Source organism: Hydra viridissima, unplaced genomic scaffold (assembly GCF_058129835.1).
Source record: "Hydra viridissima isolate aposymbiotic clone 2 unplaced genomic scaffold, HvirCarnegie_v1 scaffold_9, whole genome shotgun sequence".
NCBI classification, from domain to species: Eukaryota; Metazoa; Cnidaria; class Hydrozoa; order Anthoathecata; family Hydridae; genus Hydra; species Hydra viridissima.
In genome coordinates this window covers 15,668,435-15,694,104 of record NW_028324308.1, presented here as the reverse complement: position 1 = coordinate 15,694,104, position 25,670 = coordinate 15,668,435, and the positions used below count along the sequence as shown (strand labels likewise).

General features: G+C 29.4%; 2 protein-coding genes and 1 long non-coding RNA gene across 3 annotated transcripts; 2 read left to right on the top strand and 1 right to left on the bottom strand.

The window, feature by feature from the left end:
• Nucleotides 1-5,761: 5,761 nt before the first annotated feature.
• On the top strand, nt 5,762-11,796 carry LOC149884265 (lewis-type alpha-(1,3)-fucosyltransferase-like). The gene is made up of 3 exons (XM_090097527.1): nt 5,762-6,340; nt 6,470-6,775; nt 10,916-11,796. Exons 1-3 carry the CDS (start codon nt 6,043-6,045, stop codon nt 11,704-11,706), a joined length of 1,395 nt encoding a protein of 464 aa, XP_089953653.1. The 5' UTR covers nt 5,762-6,042; the 3' UTR covers nt 11,707-11,796.
• On the bottom strand, nt 8,858-25,476 carry LOC149884263 (uncharacterized). The gene is made up of 3 exons (XR_016455553.1): nt 25,121-25,476; nt 11,922-12,123; nt 8,858-8,978 (listed from the first exon to the last, which is right to left on the bottom strand). It is a non-coding gene; the product is annotated as an uncharacterized LOC149884263 (long non-coding RNA).
• Nucleotides 15,011-23,728, top strand: LOC149884264 (islet cell autoantigen 1-like). The gene is made up of 8 exons (XM_090097525.1): nt 15,011-15,156; nt 15,294-15,513; nt 16,028-16,100; nt 16,532-16,655; nt 17,303-17,501; nt 21,731-22,325; nt 22,531-22,641; nt 22,758-23,728. Exons 1-8 carry the CDS (start codon nt 15,137-15,139, stop codon nt 23,285-23,287), a joined length of 1,872 nt encoding a protein of 623 aa, XP_089953651.1. The 5' UTR covers nt 15,011-15,136; the 3' UTR covers nt 23,288-23,728.
• Nucleotides 25,477-25,670: the final 194 nt, after the last annotated feature.

Sequence of the window (25,670 nt, the reverse complement as noted above, 5' to 3'; positions counted from 1 at the left end):
TCCTCAAACATTACAAAGCGCATACCAAAACATTGCATAAACTATTTTAAAATAATTATTGTGAATTTACGATCCGTGAAATGTTGCTGATCGTCTTGATCAATTTATTAACTCGATCATTTTTCTTACCCATTTTAATTTTATAACTTGAATCATAAACTTTTTTTTTGTGAAAATACTACTTCAATAGAAAAAGAAGTTCAGATCATCTGAAGTTTTAAGTCTTTTAATACAGAGCTGATGGCTATTATGACTATGATATTATTATGATTATGATGATTATCTGATGATTAATTTTTTCTATCAATGGCTTGTTTAAAACCTAATAAGTAAAATTTAAGTAATACAAACGCAAACAACAATTTTAAAAATCCTTGTTTAATATTTCACTAATCAGCAAGAGAAGTGGTATATTTGCCAATTAATCATTTTTTACGAAACATTTCCGTGGTAATTATGTAAATTTACTGTTTCCAGCGTAGTACGCAAATTTGTTAATAATTTATAAACTGCCTCGTTGTTTTATCCTTTGTAGTATTTTTATTGTTATTTTAAGAGTCTTCTATTAATGTTGGCCCTGAAAAATCTGTTTCATATTCCATATCACTTCCACTTTCACTTTCTGGATCCATGAGCAATTTTTTAACATGATTCTCTAAGTGGAATAGTTTTCCATTAAAAAAAAACAAGTTTATCTACCTTGTCACTGTCGAGATGTATCTACGATCAGTGATGAGAAAACCAGATGCAGAAATGCCCTTTCAAATGATGCAGAGGTTAGTAAAATTGCCAACTAGGATCATGCAACATCTGAAAGGATAAGCAGTTCAGTTGCATGTTGCTTCCACTATGCCAAAGTGTCATCATCACCATTTTTAGACCCTCTTGTTTTTTTGGTATTTTTCCACTTCCAATTTAATAAGAAGACGGGGGAAAAAAATGTTTAAAAAGTTCTATTGCTAAAAAATACATTAAAAATTTTTTTTTCTTTAAAATTGTTCCAATAAGCGGATTCTCTACCTCTAAGATAATTTTAGCTTGAGTCAGATGATAACGAAACCATAAATTATTATTTGGTTGTGGCGTGATTGGTAATGAGTTTTTGGATATTTTCATCATCAACATCAAGGAGATGTCCGCGGAAAAATGGATGAAGGTGTAATTATGGGAAGTTTACGGCCTTTATATGGGAATCTCTTATTTAGTTTAGTAATAAGTCCTTTAGGAGTTTATCTACTGATTGGTTGCTTCCCTGAGTAAGGGGATTTTTTCTTTCTTGATAAATTTGATAAGTGCAGTCACTTTCTACAATGACGTCAATTCGGATCACTCTCTGAGGATAAAAAAGCTGATAATTCTTTAACTTATTTTATCACTGGAGCATAGAGTAAGAACTGTTCATCTTTAGGTGCGGTGTTCTTCCAATCATCACCTTCTGTGACACCTAAGTAGGTGAGTTGAAGCATAGTGTGCAGCGTGTCATAATGGCTGTTCCAACCTGTCTAACGTGGAATAAATATCTTTTAATGAAGCAATGTAGGCTGCCAATTTATGAAGTCTAGTGGGTAGTAAAATGGCTTTATGAAAAACTTCTTTCAGTTCATGGGTATCCTCAAATGTCATTTGCAGTGCCGTGATGAGTTTGTACTCACTGCATATGACAGAGCCTTCTTCTTTAGCAGTTAAAGATCAACAACAGAAGACTTATTGGGTATTTTTTTGTCAACTGCTTTTACAGTTTTGACACCAGTGTGTCGCTCTTTGAATAGGCACACTTCTAATGTGAATTTTTTAAAGACAAAGTCTGGCGAGATTTAATATCACGGACACGTATAACTTATTTGTCGTAGATGATCAGTAGTTATAGCATGGACGAATAAGAGATGGAGGTACAACTAATTGTTTTACATCAAATTGGCCGCAGAAATCAGCGAGCCATGAGAGTTTCCGACAAACTCTAAATTTTCACGCGCCAACAAAAAATCTATTAAATATCTGCCAACAGTTTTAAAAAAGAAACTCTGATCACGTGGTATTAGTTTAAACTTTTATAGAACTTTTTTAATAAGACTGTTCAAGATAAAATAACTACTTCACGCTTTGACAAATTACTAAACAAATTACACCAAGGTAAAGGAAATTAGTTGTCGGCTCGAACAAATTTCCATCATATTTTCAAGATGAACATTTGTAAATTTAGGAACTTTTTTCGTGTAAACAAAGTCTGTCAATGATAAAATAGACCTATAAGGATATTTTTAAAATGACTATAAAAGGTATAGCGAAATACATAAAAGCTTAAATGAAATTTTTTGTCAAGATCTGGTTTCATTCAATTTCTTGGTCCTTCATTCACCAGCCTTAATTTTGTGTATTTCTTTGTTGTTTTTTCCGATATGTCGCCATTATTTGCCTCGACTGCTCTATAAGCTCCTTAAAATACATTCCACTATGCATTATTATAATTGATTTGATAAAGCAAAACCCTTTAACAATTTATTCAAATTTATAATCATCTTGCAAAATGCGCCCAGATATTTCATGTTTTCGTTTTTGATATTTCATAAATTATTTCATTTGTCATAAAAAGCAGATAATAACCCATTTGTTTTTGTCAAATAAAAATTAGTTTATATATAGCTGGTAAATCATGTTATGTTAATATTAAATACTTAGTTATTCTTGCGGTTTGCCATAAATTGGTTTTTCTAAATTCTTTAAAATTGTGACAAACTATTTTTTTCTTTATTGTATTTACTAGGCTGTGACAATTCCCGTTTTCCGGGAAACGAAAGCGGGAATTTCCGGGAACGGGATTCATTTCCCGGACTTGGAAAAAAACGGGAACGGGAATTCCCGTTCCCGTATTTTAAAAAGCGGGAACGGGAAAATCCCGTTCCTGTTCCCGTTTTTCACCTGGAACGTCTAATATTTCCTGGTTTTTTTTCCTGCTTTTTTTTTTTCTTTTTTTTTCCTGGTTATATAATTTGTTTTTTTTTTTTGTGGTTTATTTTGGTTTAGGTGTTTGTTTTTTTTTGGATTCTTTTTTATTTTTTTTTTTTATTTTTTAAATTTATTAACTTAACAACATAGAAGATTTTTACAACATAGAAGATTTTTACAACATAGAAGACACACAGGGGAGTTTTAATAAAAGCTATGTACCTAAAAAAAAAAAAAAGGAAAAAAGGTTAATTCTAACTAATAACTTATATTCAAAGGAAAATAAGGTAATTAACAAGAAAGATACCAAAGATATGAAGAAAGTTAGTAAAGAAAAGACGCAAGTTAGCAAAGAAAAGAAGAAATTAGTAAAGAAAAGAAAAAAGTTAATAAAGAAAAGAAGAAAGTTAGTAAAGAAAAGACGAAAGTTAGTAAAAAAAAGACGAAAGTTAGTAAAGAAAAGAAAAAAGTTAATAAAGAAAAGAAGAAAGTTAGTAAAGAAAAGACGAAAGTTAGTAAAGAAAAGAAGAAGTTAGTGAAGAAAAGAAAAAATTAGTAAAGAAACGAAGAAAGTTAGTAAAGAAAAGACGAAAGTTAGTAAAGAAAAGAAGAAATTAGTAAAGAAAAGAAGAAATTAGTAAAGAAAAGAAGAAATTAGTAAAGAAACGAAGAAAGTTAGTAAAGAAAAGAAGAAAGTTAGTAAAGAAAAGAAGAAATTAGTAAAGAAACGAAGAAATTAGTAAAGAAAAGAAGAAAGTTAGTAAAGAAACGAAGAAAGTTAGTAAAGAAAAGAAGAAAGTTAGTAAAGAAAAGAAGAAAGTTAGTAAGGAAAAGAAGAAAGTTAGCAAAGAAAAGAAGAAAGTTAGCAAAGAAACGAAGACAGTAAACTACTTAAAAAAATTATAATTAGGTCTTAAACCTAATTATAATTTTAAATTATTATAATATTTATATATATTTACCTTATAGTTATAGTAGTTTGTTCCTAGTATTAGTACCAAATTTATAACATAAATCTTAAAATCTTAAAATAAACGGGAATATATGCGCGCAAATCATAAAATAGCGGGAATCCCGTAAAAAAGCGGGAAACTTGGTAAAATGCGGGAAACTTGTAAAAATACGGCTTTTCCCGTATTTCTTATATTATATTATAATATATAAATATATATATTATAATATATAAATATATAAATATGCATATATATAATATATAAATATATATATTATATATATATAATATATATATAATATATATATATTATATCATAATATATAAATATATATATATTATATATTATAATATAATAATTACGGGAAAACCCCGTAACATCGAATGACGTACGGGAACAGGAACGGGAATTTCCTGTTCCCGTATTTTATTTATTACGGGAACAGGATCCCGTTCCCGTATTTTAAATACCAAAAGCAGGAACAGGATCCCGCTCCCGTAGTTCCCGTAAATACGGGAACTTGGCGCACTCTAGTATTTACATTCATTTTATGTATAAGTTATTTATCCATACACGAGGTACTAAATGGATTAACAGGTATAAAATATAAATGATAAGTTGTACTACCTATATTTTTGTTAAAATAATCCCAGATTAAAGATGTTGTAGGAGGCGCGATGAATGATAGTTACTTTACTTTAATTGTTGAATGTTAAAGCGGAAATACAAGTTCTCGTGAAGAATCGAGCTGCGATACCAAATGAAACCACCGGTTCCGAAACAATTCTGTTATATTTTTTCGGAACCGGTGGTATCATATGGCATCGCAGCTCGGTTCTTCACGAGAACTTGTATTTCATTTTTACAACAGATACCTTTAAATAAGGTATCTGTTGTAAAAATGAAATATACCTAAAATAATAAATACCTTCGATACCAGTATCGCATAATCTTAATAGTTTTTATTTATTATCGTAACGGGTTTTTATTTATTATCGTGTGATATCGAACTGATGGTATCGACATTTGTATGTAAACGATGCTACACTAAAAGAGACCATCCCTCTCAGGATCTTATACGTATTGATTATCTGTCTAATTCTGTGTCTAATTCTGTCGTCTGTCGTTCTATAGTTTTACTGTAAGTTTCTACTGAACATTTGTAGTGTTTTTACGTAACATAAAGCGCTAATTACAAAAGTATTACAACTTCCTTAATTAGAATGCAGATTCAAAATGAGTAATTTATTATTAAATTGCAGTACTGCTCTGCAACTTAAAGGTAATAAAACAAAAGCTCCCATTGTTTTACAATATTACTAATTTTATACAAAAGTTTGTACAAATAATCCGCATTCTTTTTACGTTTTCTTATACGTTCTTTTCCTTGTTTTACTATTTTTTTCGTTAAAAAAGTCATTTGCTTTCGATTAAAAAATCTTTTTTTTTAATATATATACTTTTGTTAAAAAAACAGATCTGCCATTTGTGAAGTCATTACTTTTCTTTCAAATGCCAAATTTAAGTTTCGAATTCGGTTAAAGTTTATTAAAGTGCGATTGTTTGCCCCCTGTTCTTAATATATCTAATCATGCCTGATAGAGATTTTCTTAAGAAGGCAAAAGTCCCACTTGAGAAAACTCATTATAAAATATTCGATTGACTTAGAAAAACAATAGGTTGCTCGTCAGATTGGTAAGTTAAATTTTTTTTTTCTTATTATTTAAAAACAAAAAACAAAAAATCACTCATTAAAAGAAGAAATAGCGTAAACATAATTTTTATTTAATGGAGTAATTTAGAAATCTAATCAGGAAACATCCGATTATAAAAAAATGTTTAAAATGAAATCTTTTTAATAAAAGGTTGACAGCAGCGATCTTAAGTCATTTAAAGCGTCGGATAATCTTGAAATAGCGCTTCAATGCTATACATCGATATTTGTGGCTTCATGAATCAAACTTAATGTCTGTTTCAACATCTTGTTCTTTGAATTTTTAATTTTAAGCGTTTAAGAAATGCTTTCGTAGAAACTTCACCTTTCAAAGTAAATCAAGAAATTAGTTGTACTTTGTTATGATTTAAATATTTTTTTGCAAAAAAGAGAATTCGTTCAAATACAATTTATGAGCCAGTTTTTAATGAGATGCGAGTTTATGGATTGCTGCTACGTTTCCTGAGCTCGTTTATATTTGGTGCTCTTTTAGGAGGAATTTGGGTTTATTGTATATTTCATTTTTATTTCTCATCCAAAGAACTTCTGCCGAAAAATGTGGATAATTGCAGCAGTTCTGAGGAAATCAGCAGAAGCAGTTTTGTAGATGTACCAAAGGTGGAACAAAAAACACAACCCATTTGGAATGACTTTTTTGCATCGGAAAGAAAAATCGAACACTACGAAGAATACTTCAAAATGGCAGCTCATTATAACGTTGATGATTATGGTAATTATTGCTATTATCTTTGTTATCATCTTTTAAGATTATTATTTTTATTACTATCATCTTTACTACTACTATTATATTTTTATTGCTACTCTTGCTAATATTGCTATTTTTGTTTCTACCATATAGGCGTCCCATTAGAAGAATATTTATATTCGGTGGAAAACATGCAAAGTTATTCAAAAGAAGAGAGAGTAAAAAAACTTAAGGAACGGAATATCAAAACAGTGTTATATTACCACGAAGCATACGGTTCCAAAACGTATGGCTTCAATTTTCAAGAGCGCTCCAAGCAAGGCCAATTACCATACATATGGAAATCTTGCAAAAGGCGCGATTGTTTTTGCACAGATGATCGTGACTTTATACCATTAGAAGATTTCGATGCAATAGTCTTTTATTCTAGGGCTATTAATAAGCAATCTATCCCTAAAGGTAAGATTTTATATTCCGAATGGCGTTCTTTGATGAATTTACCAAATCGTTAAAAAATTTATATTGGAAAAAAAAGATATCAGATTTTTATTTGACATGATAATTAAGGAACCCAGGTTTTGAGGACCTATTGTAAACAGAAGCGCTTTTTTTATCTCACATTCGAAGTGAATAGAAAGTTAAGTAAAAAAGAGTTTTAATTTTATAATAACTTAATATGTTATTTTCAATGCTCATATTTTGAATGAAATTTGTTTACTTTTAAGAAATAAGCTACATTCATTAAATATTTTAATTATTTAATCAGCAATAATTAGTATGTATTTATAAATTAAATATATCGGCAATAAGCAACAATTAAATATTTATTGGATTGATATGATGCATAATTCATATGTAGCATTTACAAAAACTGTAATGTAGACGTTGCTTATTTTTACATCGTTGCTTATTTTTACATCAAATTGGCCGCAGAAATCAGCGAGCCATGAGAGTTTCCGACAAACTCTAAAATTTCATGCGCCAACAAAAAATCTATTAAATGCCTGCCAACAGTTTTAAAACAGAAACTCTGATCACGTGGTATTAGTTTCTACTTTTATAGCATTTGTTTAATAAGGCTGTTCAAGATAAAATAACTACTTCACGCTTTGACAAATTACTAAACAAATTACACCAAGGTAAAGGAAATTAGTTGTCGGCTCGAACAGATTTCCATCATATTTTCAAGATGAACATTTGTAAATTTAGGAACTTTTTTCGTGTAAACAAAGTCTGTCAATGATAAAATAGACCTGTAAGGATAATTTTAAAATGACTATAAAAGGTATAGCGAAATATATAAAAGCTTAAATGAAATTTTTTGTCAAGATCTGGTTTCATTCAATTTCTTGGTCCTTCATTCACCAGCCTTAATTTTGTGTATTTCTTTGTTTTTTTTTCCGATATGTCTCCATTATTTGCCTCGACTGCTCTATAAGCTCCTTAAAATACATTCCACTATGCATTTTTATAATTCATTTGATAAAGCGAAACCCTTTAACAAGTTATTCAAGTTTACAATTATCTTGCAAAATGCGCCCAGATATTTCATGTTTTCGTTTTTGATATTTCATATATTATTTCATTTGTCATAAAAAGCAGATAATAACCCATTTGTTTTTGTCAAACAAAAATTAGTTTATATATAGCTGGTAAATCATGTTATGTTAATATTAAGTACTTAGTTATTCTTGCGGTTTGCCATAAATTGGCTTTTCTAAATTCTTTAAAATTGTGACAAACTATTTTTTTCTTTGTTGTATTTACATTCATTTTATGTATAAGTTATTTGTCCTTAACTCTATACATTTCTGTTGTTTAAAATAAATATAGAAAATTCTATAATATTTATAAACTGGAAGTCTACAACAATATAAGTAGTAGTTGGAGTTGTTCACTGGACATGAAACATTTGTGCTCTTGGTAGTTGCAAAAGTAGTTGATGTTTTGTATTATTTATTATATCTCTAGTTACACATGCACTGAAGCAGTTAAAATAAATGATCTCAATTTCTACATCATCATACACGTTAATTCTTAAAATATTAAGAATGTCTAGCAATACAAAATTAAGCTTAAAATTTTGTTCTATTGCTGTTATCTTTAATAACTAAAAAGAAGTTGATGTTACTGGTTAGACGAGACCAAATATTTTCGACGAATCAGACAGACATTAATTAAATTTGTATTGTTTAAAACAAAAGATTTGTAACAATGTACAACGAGCATGGTTCGCAAAAAAAAACAATATCGTTGCACGTCCATATCTTATACGTTCATGCTTTAAATAGTTACTCTTGTTTTAAGCACCCATTACTTCCCCCTAAGATTTGCTTTAGCCTACGCTGTCACCAAACAAATCAAAAAGGTTAAGAAATGTCTAAACTCATTTTTTAATTTTAGATTAGGCCAACAAGTAATGTAATTAGAAAATCTAATAATATCACGATCGAAGTGAATTTATGAACTGTGTTTAGCTTTATCAAAATTTTCAAAAATTAGAATAAATTATTGCTTAAAAAACTTTCGATATATTTATACTCTTCAATCTTTTGTCATCTTTAACAAACAATTTATCTCTTCAAATCGACCTTAATTTAATCAAGATATGATTTATACTGTTTTCATTTTCCATTTTTGGTTGGAATACGTTGTTTGCTTCCTAAAAATAAAATAAATAATGCATACGATTTAAAGATACAGTATTTATAACAAACCTCGTACTTAATCCGCTAAATATAATAACAATTCGTATTATTATTTTAATACTGCAAAATACTTTTACGATTTTTTTCTTCTGCTTTTTTTAAGTGTAGCCAAGGTTAAAAGGGTACCCCATAGATCCAATACTGGTTAAAAATATTTAAAGGTTTAAGGAAATGAACTTTATAAACAATCTTAACGCAGTTCAACTTTTTGTTCAACAATTTACTTGTATTTTTATCTAACAGTAACAAGTAATAAATGTCAAGAAATTTTGATTTCCGATTTCGTTGTTGCCTGGTTTTAATTTTTCTTTGCATAAATTTAAAGAGATAGTTTTAGGTCGCTGATTTCAGAAACGGCTTCGGTTTTCGCGAATCAATATTCTAGTGTTTGACTATTCGCATAAAATATAGAGATTTAAGATGTCCAATCAGTTTTTTTATTTTCTAGATTGAATAAATAAGAAAAAACAAACAAACAAACAAAAAAATGTTCAATTTGACTTGGCCTTCAGATTTTCAAATTAAAATTAGTAATCAGTATTAATTGTAGGCCCCGCATGAAGTGGGCTATTTGTGGAAAATTTATGATAGTGGGCACAGAGAATTAAAACAGAATTTTGGTATTCGAACAGTATGGGGAGGAGCAAAAGAAATCATGTAACTGACTTTTGCTTTTTTCTCACAAAACTTGGTTATAATAAAAAAAGAACTCGATTGAATATTGTTAAACCAAAACTAGATTTATGCAATCCGCTTCATTTAGGGACACGTAGCTGTTTTCATACACCTTCCTTCACCAGAAGAAGAAAATGGCAACAACAAGTTAGAGGACAGATATTTGTTTGGATCTTAAAATTTGGTAACATTTTGCTTGGTTAGCAAGCAGGATATATAAAAAAAATCCTTGTTTCCTGCTAATGTAATAGCCGAGCTAAAGACAATTGCGGCGGAATATTTGACTGGTCAGAACAAAAATAATATCGGGAGAAAAGAATACCATAAACCAACATTTGATAGAGCGGGAAAAAAAATTGTTTTTCCTCTCCTCCATATCAAATTAAATTTATGAAGCAGTTTGTCAAAGCTTTTAACGCAGAGTGGGACTGTTTTAATTATATTAGTTACCCATTTCCTGGTTCGCGTTATGACAATAAAAAAAACCTGTGTTTTTAACGGACCAAAAATCAGAAAGTCAATGATTGAAAAAAATTTTCACATGATTTGTGAGATCGTTGCTTTAAAAATTATCATCAATTAACCTGCAACATGAGCATAACAGTTTATTTTCACAAGTTATCTCAACAAATTTCTTAAGCAAGATGAGCACATTCATCAAGATATTAAGATTATAGGAACAGAGGTGTCAAGGCCAATAGGACATACATATGCATGCAGATGACTTTAAGGGTATTCAAAAAGATTTTGCTTATGTTTTCATAAACAAAATTTTGTTCCAAGAATAAATTGTTAAATGAATATGTAAAATTTTTACTAGTTTTTATTTTTATTGTTGTGTTAAGAAGTATAGCACTTTTTAACTTCAATCATGTTTGTCAAAAACTAAATATTATGGCTTTGAGAACAATGATTTTATAAACTTGATTATGCAATGTATTTATACTACATACACATAAAATACGGGTATGTAATGGAACAAGTATTTAGTAGGTAAAAACGGTTGCTATCCTTGAAATCAACTATCCAATATTAACTTAAAACAATTGTACATTAAAACAGGGAAACTTATGTTCAATTAAGCAATATATAATAAAAGTATTAAAACCCTTGTACTTTTAACAATTGGAGTCAAGAAAACAACAACATAGATTTATAAAAAAAATGTTCTTGGTGGTTTGTTAATGTCTTTCATTATTGTTTTTTTTTAATCTAGTTCGTAAACCTCATCAAAGGTATATTCTTTGGGAAGTGGAGCCAGCAGCCTATCTTTTGGGTTTTCAACCGAGTGAATGGACAAATTTTTTTAATTGGACTCAAACATATAGACGCGATTCAGAATTCTGGGAACCGTGGGGATTACTACACCAAGTTAAAAATATTGAAAAACCGGAGGAGGACCTTATTAGCGAAAGTAAAAAAAACGTTCAATTAGCAGCAACCAAGAATAAATCAGTAGCATGGTTTGTATCAAATTGCTTTTCTCAATCAGGGCGAGAAAGTTTTATTAAAGAACTGCAGAAGTATATAACAGTAGATGTTTACGGGGGATGCGGAACGTTTCGGTGCGGTCGAGAAAATTCCGACAAATGTTGGGACGATGTGGAGAGAGATTACTACTTCTATTTTTCGGGAGAAAACTCTTGTTGCAAAGATTATATAACCGAAAAGTTTTTCAACGCGTTGAAAAAGAATATTATACCTATCGTTTTAGGAGGTGGCACTGATACAAACGATTATTACTTCGCCCCCAAAAAATCGTTCATTAATGCTTTGGAATACGAAAGCCCTAAAGCATTAGCAAACTACTTACTTGAGTTACAAAAGAATCATGGCGAATATGTCAGCTATTTTTGGTGGAAACCTTATTATAAGGTGTGGCTTGGAAGATGGAAAAAAGCACATTGTGAAATTTGCGATCGATTACACGAAGACCAAAACGAAAAAGTTTATGGAGATTTTCACGACTGGTGGGTAACTCAAGCAAAATGCAGGATTTATAAGTAGCAATTTAGTCTTTAATTGGTAATAAATTGTTAGTAATTCAATAATAGTTTAGGAGTAATTACAACCATCATGCATAAGCATGTTTTTAAAGATTGCTGATTTTTCATAGACTTTAATTAAAAAAGAGTTTCTACTTACTCAAAAATGACTACAGAGAAATTCTATTTTTTCCCCATTTATTAACTGAATGTTTAAATTAACCAGGAGCATTTTACCTTTGAAATTTCCTGGTAGCTGTTGTATTTTGTGTACTGGCTTCTTTCTCTCTTTCTTTCTCTGTGTACTGGTTTCTTTCTTTCTGTATTTTGTGTACTGGTTTCTTTCTTTCTGTATTTTGTGTACTGGTTTCTCTAGGCTTTGTTAAGATCATCAATGTTTTCATCACCAAGATTAACAAACCGTATCGGTCTTCATCTGCTGAAATTAAAATTTAAAAAAGTTGTCCTTTCAATTTGGGAAATTCGTTTGCAATTTTAAAATATTAGCAACGTTTAGAAAATTTATGCTGGCAAATACAAGTTTCCTAATCGACTTTGAGTTTAAAAAACGATGTAATATACTCAGGAATAACGCGAATTAAATTTTGGTGTTTAACCAAAAGATTTGTTTACTTTGCGTTGTTTTAAAATTTTGAGATCTAAGCGGTCACGTTGAATACCTTTATGTCTTTTGAACTACATGTCATTATAAATCTTTACAAAATTCATTTCGAATTTCATCTTTCGTCTTAAAAAACTTTTTGCTGAGCTCTTCTACTTCTTCTGCATTTCTTTGGTTGTTGTTGTTTTCTGTTGATTAATTTATCTCTGAAGAACGTTGTATGCGTTTCTATATATCACGCCAAGCAGTAATATAGTTTGGCTTGAAACTAGTCAAGTATAGACGGAAATTATATGTCGTTGAAATATTTGGTGAAGGAATAACCATAGTAGCAGCTGAAGGCGTAACATTTTGCTCGCAAGTGCTAACAGATTTCTCTCAATTACTGGATCCTTCATCATCTTCCTTCCTGTTTTTCAAAAGCTGTTTTTCATAATTAAATAGTTCAAGACATTCGTTAAACGGAACAAATTGCTGATCTTTGAGCTTTATACCAGTCGGTGGAGGGGGGGGGGGGGAGCAATCAATCTAAGTAGCTGTTTGAGACTTTTAGGATTCTCTTTTTACATCAAATCATCAATTTCATCATTTACATTATTTCATCCCAAAATTCTTTCAATTGCATGCCAACTATTACGAATATTATTTTTGATACAAAATAACTTTCACTATCATCTGAGCCGTTAAAACGGAAAACCTTTGTTCTTCAATGAATTTAACCTCTCTGCTAATATTCTCATTTTGTTGTCTCTTAAAAGTTAGTAAAACTCCTTAAATGTTCTAGCATCAATTTCTGTTGCAGGTCTCGATACTTCACTTTCAGCAGACAATCCAGGTCAGTATCATTGAGTTATATGTCCCCTGTTTCTTTATCACCAATAATAATGTGATAAAGAAACAGGGGACATATAACTTAATGATACTGACCAGGATTGTCCATGATACCATGCCATGAATACAATCCAACGGCATCTTTTTTAAATAGCTCCCAAAATAGGTAAAACACAAGACAAAACTTTGTTCTGTTCTTTATGCATATAAGAATAAAATTGGAATTTAACACCTTTTGCTAAAATTAATAAACGTGAGGGTCTTAACAAGGTGCGAGGAGGCATCCAAGAGTATTTGGTGACAAAAATTCAACATCATTGAAGAGAGAGAATAAGATGACATCTACGATAGCACCTCTAAATATGCATAATTTGTTTAATTATGACATACATTTTCTCACATTTGTGAATTATATTTAGGAGAAGGCCCTGCCGTTGAATACCTAATTAACAAAACCGGCTAACCGGTTTGTTTGATATAAGATATTGCAAATGATAAGTCAACTGCAAAAGACATATGAATAAGAAAGTACGTAATCTAATTTGTGATATTTAACACCTTAGTCAAATTAGTGCAAATAAAAAATGAGATTTAATGAAAAGTAATTGAAAATAAAATATGATGAATAATAATGTATAATAGTGTCTAATTAAGAAATTTAATTATAGTTTGTGAGAAATATTAACTATAACTCTAATTGATTGGTTAATGAATCAAGTTTAATTTGCACATAAGTAACAAATAATTTAATAGTCTCCTTATTAATAAGAAAATAATGTAGAGTCCCTGTAGATGGTATTGGTCACATCAAAAATTTGAACACGAGTAACATAAAAAGATTTCATTTAAAGAAGTTTTTAAATAAATTTAACAAAATGAGTAAAAGTATAGTTATAATATATAAACAAAGTTGCTGGGTTAAATTCAGCTAATGCATAAAAATTCATTCACGGTTGAACTGCAAATATCTTTGAGCAGAGAGTGAAAGAAAAAGATCTATTTGGACAAATCGGTGATTTGTAAAAAAAGCAAACAAATAAAAAAACACAACATTATTCACTCAGTGCGTCGCGAAGTTTACAATATTCTTGTCTCCTTTGCGTCGCGACTTTAATGACGAAACCTTTGCGCATGAGCTTTAAATTGCCAACTCAAGAAAGATCAAGCTAAAATGGCAGTTGTTTACATTATTACATGTCGGATGTTTTTTTTGTACACTAATTTAATTTTTGTTACATTTACTATACTGACATAGTCACTAATTTATTTTCTACTTCTAGCTGTTTTAATAGTTTTAATATTGGCCAAACAAACATATATGTACCGTTCCATCTTAAACAAAAAAAAGTTTAAAAAAAAAAAAATTGAAAAAACTAACTCATTTTGCCAATTAAAAGTAATTAATTTGCTTAAACCTAATTGAATAATAAAATTTCATAAAATTTTATTACTAAAATTTCTTAAAATTTTATTGCTGCGATGTTTGATGAACAAGACTTTTTTTTTTTTTTTTTTATCTAATTGAGAACCTAACAAATCTTTTGATGACGTTATATTTTTTATGAGCAGGTGGTTCTACCTGTTTTAAAAATTCCAAACATTTACTTAAGAATAAATGAGCGCTGGTTAGGTAGTTTTTATTAACAAAGTTTTAAGTCATTAATGATAGTAAGAATATCTAAAGTAAATATAGTATACATACATTCATACATAAATTAGTAAAAGTTTTATATTAAAGTTTTATATAATTAGTAGTAGCATTAAGTATTACTAACTAGCTATGTAGCATCTATATATACATCAGTATATGTATGCATATTGTATAATGCAAATGTAAGTCTATCCTTCTATCAGCATATGTATGTTTACTTTATAATATAAAAAGTTATATATATATATATATATATATATATATATATATATGAATTTTTAGAAATAAATGATATGAGATTTACTTCTTTGCTCAAGTCAAAAGAATTTTATTCTGAATAAAGAAGCTATGTACCGCAACGACCAAAGGTATTTCCTTTATATAATATATATATATATATATATATATATATATATATATATATATATATATATATATATATATATATATATATATATCAGTCTTTTAAATGGTTTATAAAGTTATAATTTTGTTATTATTTAAGCTATTATGAGTCACAACCTTTCCATGATGAAGAGGATATAAATAGTTACAAGTATGGACAAAACTATAGGAACTATCCACCTATTCAAAATGAACCTTCAATAAAAGGCAAGCTAGAACAAAAGTATTGGAAGTCAAAGCAAAAAGTAATTGAAAAATTAGGAAAAGGGCAAGATGAGTTTGTTATCGCAGGTGATGCTGAGGTTGATTCACGTTTAGAGGTACAGTTTTCTTTGATTCTGCTTTAGAATTTAGGAGTTGTTGTTAATGTTCAAAGTTTCATCAAATTTCATGTTGACTGTTTTTCTTTGAAGTTTACTATTATATTAATGTTGTTATTCTAAGTAGTTTCTCTCAGAGAAAAATTTAGACTATTGTATTAAGTCAAAACAGTTCTATATTTAACACAAAATTTATTCTAAAAAGTTTTAAAGGAAACATTGATGAATTTTTAAAAATTCATATTCTCTGTCAAAGACATGCACAATTACCACTTCATGTATAATCATTGATATTGGAGTCAATGCTAGCTCATGCCAACATAGTAAAATAAGTGATTGATGTGTGAAATATAAAAATTAAAAAAAAAAAAAAAGAGGTTTAGATAAGTAAGTGGTACAGAAGTATGGAAAAAAGCAGACCCATATATGCCTAAGATGAAAGGTTTTGCTTTGAAAATGATTTCAGTTATTTGTTACTAGTTATGAATAATATTTGTTTACTTTTTTAATTAAGGCTTTCCAACATATTAAGATGACATGTATTCAACTTATGACTGCTATTGAGTTTTATCAAACACGAATATTTGGTATGATTTAGTTTAATATTTTTGTTAATCTAGTGATTAATTGGTTAAGTAATTTGTTTTTAACTTTGTTAATTTGAATTTTGATGTACTTTTTGAATTGGTTTTATAACAATCATGTAAAAAATTTTACTCTTAAGGTTTTTACCTAACTGTATAAATGGCATCTAGTTGCTAAAACATATTAATCAACTCAAAGTTTTATTTTATTAGATTTTTCTAATATATTAGATTTAACTTAAAGTTATTGCAGGCTTTAAAATTTATCCTTTATTTATAATAATAACCTCAAGTCAAATTTTAGTGTTTTTATGAGTTACACTTTATTAATTGTCAAAACTTCGCCTTAATGCATCACATTAATAAAAACTGTTCGGTTTTTTTTAAAGTTACAGTTTGAACTTCAATTATTTTTATAATTTAATTTGATTTAGCTCTGTCTCAAGATGAAAATGAAATGGGTCGTTTTCTACGTGATCAAGGAGCCACTGATAAAACAAAAGCAGGCAAAATGATGATCTCTGTAGGAAAAGCTCAAAGTTTTGCAGCTCAGCAAAGGTATCGAAATTTGAGATTTTTTTTAAAAAAATATTTAGTTGTTTTTGAAAAAATAGGAATTTTTATCGAGAAAAAAAATTACTAACTTAAGTTTATAAATATTGTTTGTCTTTTAAATTTTGTGATAAATTTTTATCTTAGTATTGTCTACTTTCTTTACATAAAAAAATTTATACTTTCTTTACTTTTACTGAATTATAAAACTAATGACATTTTAGTATAGTATTTTACAATGTATATATAGTTTTTCTGATCAGTTTCAAATTGGCCAAATAATCAGAATTAGGAATTATAAAATTGATTTTGTAGATTTTTTTTGTAGACTGATTAAAATTAATTTTAGAAAAATAACAAAAAATACTTAGTGACTTCTGGACTCTAAAGGAGTTTTTAATGACTGTTTAAAGCAGTTAGAGGAACAAAGACTAAAATATTAAAAAAAGCATTAAAAAAAAAAGTTGAATATTAAATACTTATAAAAGTTTTAAAATTTGCTAATTCTTAATTAACACAAAAATTTTAGCATAAAATATAGTATCAACATTACAATCGTCTCATTAAAACCTTATAAAAGTGTAAGCAAACAGTGTAACATGCATCAATAAAATACAATTAAGTATCAATCACCTAATTTCAATTTACTTTAGATTAAGTCTGCGTACTCCATTAGTTCGCTTATTTGCTGAGTTAGAGACATTTCGTTTTCAAGCAATTCAAGATACTCAAATGACAGTTGAAAAAATGGAGCAAGCGCGTTCAGATTATAGAGCTCGTCTTTTGTGGATGGCAGATATTTCCAAAGAACTTGATCCTGATCAAAACAAAAGGCTTGGAAAGTTTAGGGATGTAAGTAGTTTTTGTTCAAAATAAGAATGATAATAAAAATCAGGGCTGTGGAGTCGGTAAGCTGCTGTTCCGACTCCGACTCCTTGATTTTATCATGGACCGACTCCGACTCCCAACTCCGACTCCGACTCCTTCATAAGTAACCAATTTGTAACAACAAATAGTTGTTTGTTTTACTACAGTTATTTGTTTGTAATAACAAATAACTGTAGTAAAATGTTAACATTGGCTATTTCATCACTATGATACAAGTAATCCAACCACTTAGTGCTTTAAATAATATTTATAAGAAAACAATTTCTGAACAAACAACTTTTCTGAACTCTTGTTATGCAATAAACTCTTATGCAGTTGCTAATAACATTATGAATTTGTCAAAATCATGTTTGAAATATTGTCAGTTGGACAATATTTCAAACATGAAAGAACTTGTTCTTCTTTAAGTTCATATTCTTTAAGAATCTTTTCTACTAAGACCTGGAGAAATTCGCTGGTGTGATTAGCTTTGATGTCTTTTACTACCGATGTTTTGGTAACTGCTTTATTTTTTTCAAAAAGGAATTAAACATTGATAGCAAAATAGTTCACTCTGTTAAGAAACACAAAGCATCCCTTGAGAGATTCATTAAGTTCTTCTCTTTGTTTAACAGCTTCTTCAATCACCAATTTTCTAATATTCTCCCTCTCCAGAGAAACAAAGTTAATTGAATACTTCCAGTCTTTCTGTTTGTGGAGCAACTCTTTGGTGCTTGTTGGTGGCACGCCTAGCTTTTTACTAAGAATATGTAGCACAGTGCCAGACAATTTAAGTCGGGAGTTAGGGGATCATGAAGTTATATAGTTTAAGGGAAGGTAGAGGAGAGCGCAAGGGAGGTGATATATGATTCTCAGTGATAAGCAGCAAAATACCCTATTGCTTATCACTGTTTTAAAGGCCTAAAAATAACATGTCAAACTCCTTGTCCTCCAGTTGTTGCAAACTACAATTCCCATTGTGTCTGGATATCCTACAGTTTTCAGAGCATCCTGGGACTTGTAGTTTTGTAACATCTATAAAATTCTTATGATAGTTATGAAACTTTGAAAGATTTTTTTTAAACCGGAGTCAGAGTCGGTACAATTTTTCCGACTCCGACTCCAGCCAAAATGAGCTCTGACTCCAACTCCACAGCCCTGATAAAAATGATAGTAGTGTTATTAATATTAATTATTAATGCAGCATAACTGTGTTTCATGTTAAGAATTAGTATGATTGTTGTTGTTTTTGCGTAATAAAGTATTTTGCAGAAAACATTTTGTTAACTTTTTTAAAATTGCTTATGGAATGTTATGCAGTCAAAGTTGAGAAAGTTGTGTAATCAGCAGGAATAAATTGGCTTAGAGGTAACCATCCATAAATAGTATATCCATTCAGTTTCTATAAATTTATAGTCTCACTTTCACCTTTTTTATTTTTTACACTTGCATGTGCAGTTTTGAATGTAAAAATGAAATTGAACAAGTTAATCATTGAGCTAAGTATTCGTTTATATATATATATATTTTTTTTTTTCAGAAAGCAAGTGATAAATAACAAAATAATATTACAATTATTATAGTAAAAATGTGTTTTATATACAACTGGATGTGAAAAGTGCCACAGAATATGATAGTTGAGTTTAAATAGATCAATAACTTGAAGCCTAGAATCCTCATCAAAAAAAAATTTGCTAGAATCCTCAACCAAAAAAATTTGCTTTTTTCTAGGTACTATAAAAATGATTAATGTACAGCAACACTTAGATATTTTTTATTTCTAAATTTTATTTGTTCATTCATTTCACATAATTCAGTACTGTTTAAAGTAAGGTGGAAGATTTTTTTTTTGCAGCAATTCCTTTTTTATAAATTTTGAGCACTTATAAATTTTGAGCATTTCAAATTTTTAAAAATATGCCCTCTTCAAATGAAGCATGTACCAAAATATTTAGAAAATATTATAAAAATTTACTAAAAAACCAAATTAACCAACCAATCAACTCAATCAAAAAACCAAAACAACAACCAATCTTTTTTTTACAGTTTGAAATCTGTTTTGTGTAGTAAAAATTTTTGTCTTTTGCAGCATTTTAAAAAATGACTATTATAAAATTCTTATGAGAAAAAATGTGATTAGTTTAAGAAGAAACTATGTGATTAGTTTAAGAAAAAATTTAAAAATTATTTTATTTTATTTTAGCTTGTAAGAATGAAAGAATTTCTAATTTAGTTTCTCAAAATATTCAAAACTTCATTGAAACTATAAAATACAAACTACTGAATATTTTTAGATGGTCTTCCATGCTTCTTTTTAGCATCAGGTTCAGATTAGTTTGATTTTACTTTCACTTTTTCCATCTTTATTTGTTTGATTTGCACCTGTATTATTTGTCCTTTTCCTTATTTTTTCTTTTCTTTGTCCTATCTTTGATAATTTCCCAAAATTGTATCGCTTATAAAGAAAGTTTTTTGTATTGTCTTTCTTTTTGTGCTTAATTCATTCTGGAAGCTTGAGCACATCCTAGGTTGAAGTTGAAGGGGTTGAAGTTGATGGTTGATGTTGAAGAAAAAAACCATTTCATTTACTGAAACTTATATGATGTATTCTTTTAGATAAGTTAACTCTTTTTCTCATGGTTATGAATGTTTTTAGTTATATGAGCAGGAGCAAAAAGTTCATTACTGATAAAATATTAATACTTTTAATGAAGTTGGAAAAAGTAGGAATTTCATAACTTTCAGGAATGACTTGTGCAGCTGAGTTGGAAGCAGGTTCAGAATCATTATCTATGGCAATACACTGCTTAAGATGAATATTTTCAATATATACCTTGTAAATTCAATCCCATCAACCTTGTTGCATCCATTTTCTTTCTTCCAACTATTAATATCCTTTTTCCATTTTAATTTGGCTGGTACAAAAGTTAATGTATCACATTTGCAGAATGTGCTTACATTTAAGTGAAAAAGAAATAATGTGCATTCCCCATTACTTGCACCAATTAAATAAATGAAATTTAGTGACTTAAATGATTGTCTAAGAATATGGAAAAAGGACATGTAATATCTTTCAATACATCATCAGTTCTCTAAATATAATCTTTAAAGAGCATTGGTTTTACCAACTAGATTCAGTTTCAGTGAATAAAAAAATCACTATTGACAGTTCCATCTTCCATCCAAGTATTATCTGGGTTTTTAATTGAGAACCATTAGCTCCAAAGTAATAGCAGACAATCATATTTTCTTTAGGTTTTGATGAATTAATTTTGTAAACTGGTTTTGCACTTTTCCTTAAAAGAACTCTCTTCAAAATGTGTAAAGAGCATCTGGATAATCAACAACTTGAATCAAACCATTCTTTTCTAAAAAATTGTAAAAATGGTGAAAATCTTTTGATTCTACTAATAGATTCAGTGCTTTTCCAGGATTTTTTTTACGAATGATTCTACCCAATATTCATTTGGAAGTAGATTTTTGAATAGTGGAGTTATCTGAGGTTTTATGAAATTTCTGTACATCTTAAACAGCCTTAATCAAATCTTCCTTTGTTTTAGGATCCTTCTAATCAGATGACACTCTGAGCCACTTTTTCAGGAACAGTTTTCTTCAAACCTCCATTTTGTTGCTTTTTTAAATGTCAACTAATCATTTGCTTTCGTATGTCAAAATTTTTGGAGGCAGCCTATACTGATAAGGTTTCTTCTGAAACTTTGGGCAAGGCTGACTTTAGAAGAACTTCATACTTCTTATGTCTTTAAGATACAACAGCAATTGTTGCTTCCTCTCCTTTAAAGCTGTTACAATTTTTCATGATTAAAGTATAAATCACTTAAATTACTTTAAATAATCAAAAAAAGCCTTTAAAAAACTTTTTATGTAAAATTTAAATTTCTCTGTTCAAGTCAAAAAAAAAACAAACCTTTTTTTTACTGCCAAAAGCAGATTCTTTGTTAAACAAACTTGAATTAACAATATTCCTTTTTTTTTTTCTATAAAAAAGTGAATTCAGCAAAAAACATGCTACCACAAAAAACAAATCTTATGCCCTATTTGTGAGTAAGTTATGAAAAGTTATGAGTGTAATGGATTATGCAGGCAAGTTTTTATTTTGTTTTTTCTTATGTGGTCCTTATCTAGTAATAATGGTCGTTCCCTGAACCTCTATGGTTTCTTTGATAATTTTATGGAATTGTTTTATTTTATTGCAGGTCCAAACTCAAGTGAAATCAGCAAAAGCCTTATTTGATAAATTAAAAGTAGATGTTGTGCAAAAAATTGATCTGCTCTCTGCTAGTCGTTGCAACCTTCTATCTGCAACTCTTGAGCCTTATCAGGCAGCTATGGTAAAATTCTTAAGTACTACTGCTAAAAGTTATACTGCTGTCTATACACAATACCAAGGCCATCCTTCCTATCAATTTCAAATTTTAAAGCATATTATTCCAAATAATGGTATTGCAGATGATGAAGAGGATGAGGAAGAAACCAATGAAGATGGTAAGTCTACTCAAAGTAAGAAAGCAAAAAGTCGAAAGACTAAAAAGAATGATGAAGAGGTCAAAGAAGAATCAATACCCTTAGATTTACAAAGAGAACAACAACTTGATTTGGACAATGATAGTGATGACAAATTAATCAGCTTTGATTGCTCCCCTGTTGCAGAGGATGTTGAATCTCAGAAATCTCAATTGAGTTTGCCTTCTAAACAGTCTGCAGATGATTTATTTGGTAGACTGCAAGATTCCAGTCCTGGTTTTGGGGAATTTACAAGTATGCAAGATGCTGCTCCCAACATTGATAATGGTATTTTTGGTTTTTAATTCCTGTTTATTTCTGATTCCACTGCTTTATTCATTTCTTAAATAAAATTAAATTAATATTTTCTAATACTTTTGTAATGCTTTTTTAAGTAATAAGATGCTTTTATATCAAATCAACAGCAAACGTACAGATAATGTAACAATATTTTGTTCATTCATTTTTTAAAGTATTTTGTTTTAATTTAAAGGGTTTGAAGATCTGCTTGGGCAGTTTGAAGAAAACAATATTCCACCATACACATCGAATGGAACATCATCAAAGTCTGATTTACTAATCAAAGATTTAAATGAGCCAAAAGGTATAAAAGTTTATGTTACTAATATTTATGTCATTGTCAAATTTATTTCATATTTTTCTAATTTTGTATAAAGAATTTTTTCTTACTTTGCAATTCATTTTCCCTTTTTTTTTTAGCAAGTAATTTAGCTGGACTTTCTGTGGATGATCTTTTATTTGGATCCCCAGTTCGCCAATTAAAAAATGATCCGCCTCAAAGTGATATTGATATCCTCTCTGAAGTACTTTCGAACCAATCCTTAGGTATTAGTGATAGTGAACTTAATAGCTCTTTCTCTTCTCAATGGCAGTCGTTGTTTGGTGCTAAAGAATCTAAAAAATCTGTAAACGAGATCACTTCTACAATGGGAGGATATACAGATATTGACATGAAAAGCAAAATGTTTATGCCATCTTTCTTGTTATCTCAAATGAAGGAAGTGGACCCTGTTCTAATGGCTCAAGGTGGAGCTCCGCGAGATGCAAACTCTGTTAAAGATAGTGCCAAAGTTGAACGGACACAGCCAGCTAAACACGTTAAGGCTAAAAAGGAGAACGATAGAAAAGGAAAAGATATGTCTGCGTGGTTTAACTTGTTTGCGGACCTTGATCCGCTAGCAAACCCTGACGAAGTGGATGGAACTGCTAAAGAAAAACAAGCCTGTTAAATTATCTGTAAATTTTTCCTTTTTTTTACGCTAATTGAATGCATTGCATATAGTTTGCATCTGACATCCGGGAGCATTAGATTGCGCCAGTTCAGATGCAGAACTTACTTAAAAGATAATCAATAATCCGTACAATCTTTAGATTGGTATATAATTTTTGGAAGGTGACAGATAAATAGTAAGCCTGATAATTCTCCATTTCTTTCAGGTGAAAAGTATGTTTGTTTTTTTTAATCTTAATTTCTTGAATTTTCTTTTTATAAAAATCTAATATAAAAAATGATCGCGAAATCTTTTTCTTCTGCTTTGTAAAGTAACCGGCATATATATTATATATTTTGGAGGAAATCTCTTTCTAAGAAAAATATTTCCTTTTATTTATTTATTATATTACACGCTTTATGTAAAAGCCTATTTTTAATAAAAAGCAATTACTGCAAATTGTCATTAAAAAGTGTTTCAAATCTTGTTGTAAAAAAACGGATGAGTTATAAAGTGCATGTGACAGTTTCACGAAAAAAATAGTATACTTTTATTTTCGAGTTTCTAGCCAATACCTTTATATACAATACTGCTCAAAAATTTAGCACACATAAGATTTAAGTTTCATTTTTCTTCTTTTAATTGAACTTTTAGGCGGTAAACTTCTTATGCCTTTTCAATTTTTTTTATTTACAGTTAATTAAAACATACCTTATATAGAAAAAAAAATTGAAAAAAAATTACGTTAATTTTACCATCTATTTTTAACTTAAACAGAGACCGCTAATTAAAGCGGTGTAAAAAAGCTGCTCATAAGTTTAGCACACTTGCACTTCTATTGTCTTTTAACTGCCGCTCTTTACTTTTTGACGTCAAAATTTTATTAAAAAGTAAATTTAACTATTCATTTTTACATAAACAAAACTGAACAAAAGTTTCAAAGATATACATAGTATGTATTACCTCATTTGAAATAAACTTGGTATTTTTCGCTTAAATTTTGTCCATAATGTGACCAATAAGATGGGAAAAAAATCAATTAGCTCTGAAATAAAACAGCGTATTGTAGGACTACACCTTGGTGGTTTCAACAGCTCTGAAATTGCTCGAACTCTTAAGTCTGTATCTCGTTCATGTGTACTCAGAACAATTCAGAAATTTGAAAAAACTGGTACTACTGCAGACAAAAACCGATCTGGACGACCAAGAATCACAAGCATCGCCGATGATAACAGTATCTATAGAATTGCAAGAAAAAACCCTAAATACTCAGCCAAAGAGATTGCACAAGAAGTGAACTTGGCTCTAAAAAATCATATCTCAAGACAAACTGTAAATAGAAGATTGATTGATCGAAAACTTTGTTGCTACGTTGCTGCTAAAAAACCACTGCTTAAACCAATTGATCGGTTAAAACGTATCAAATTTTGTAGAGCTATTTTGAAAATGACTAATTATGAACTAAGAAGAATAATATTCAGTGACGAATCCAACTTTACAGTTATTAACCGAAAGAACAGAGTGATTATCCGAAGACACTATAATGAGATGTTTCGTAGTCGCTTCATTGTGCCGCGACTACAAGGTGGTGGAGGTTCGGTAGGCATATGGGGTTGCATCACTTATGACGGCCCAGGTCTCTGCTACTTATACAATGGTCGTATGGATCAACATAAATATATCGAAACGCTTGAAAATCATTTAATCCCGACTAGAGACATCTTTTTTAGCAATGAGTCAGAGTGGCAATTTCAACAAGATAACGCTCCTTGTCACAAGGCAAAAACGGTGACTATTTGGTTTCAAGAAAACAGCATTAAGGTACTTCAGTGGCCAGCTAGATCACCTGACCTTAATCCAATCGAAAATGTATGGACTGTACTGGACCGCAAACTCACTAAAGCTCCCGTAACATCAGCTGAACATCTTAGGGAAAGTTTGAAAGAGTCGTTCGACAGCTTATCAACTGATTATTGCCGAAAACTTTTTGATTCAATTAAAAGAAGATGTGAACTATGCATAAAGAATAAAGGTGGACATATCCCTTATTGATCTTGCTATTAAAGCAAACTTAAATCCAGGTGTGCTAAACTTATGAGCAGCTTTTTTTTAACTTTTTTTTATATGTTAACTTTGATTAAAGATATTTAGTGATAGAGATTTGTTTTTTTTTTAGTTTTTTTTTCTCTTAATGTAATTAAAAAAGTCAAATAAATATTTTTTGTTTTTTAAAAAACCCTGAATTTCTTATTTTTTACTTTTATTTCATTTTTAAAGAAAAAAACGCAACTTAAATCTAATGTGTGCTAAATTTTTGAGCAGTATTGTATTTGGCACAAAGCTTGAATCTGAGACAAACTGGTTCTCCTACTTTTGGCTCAAAATTTGTTTTTGTAAAAAT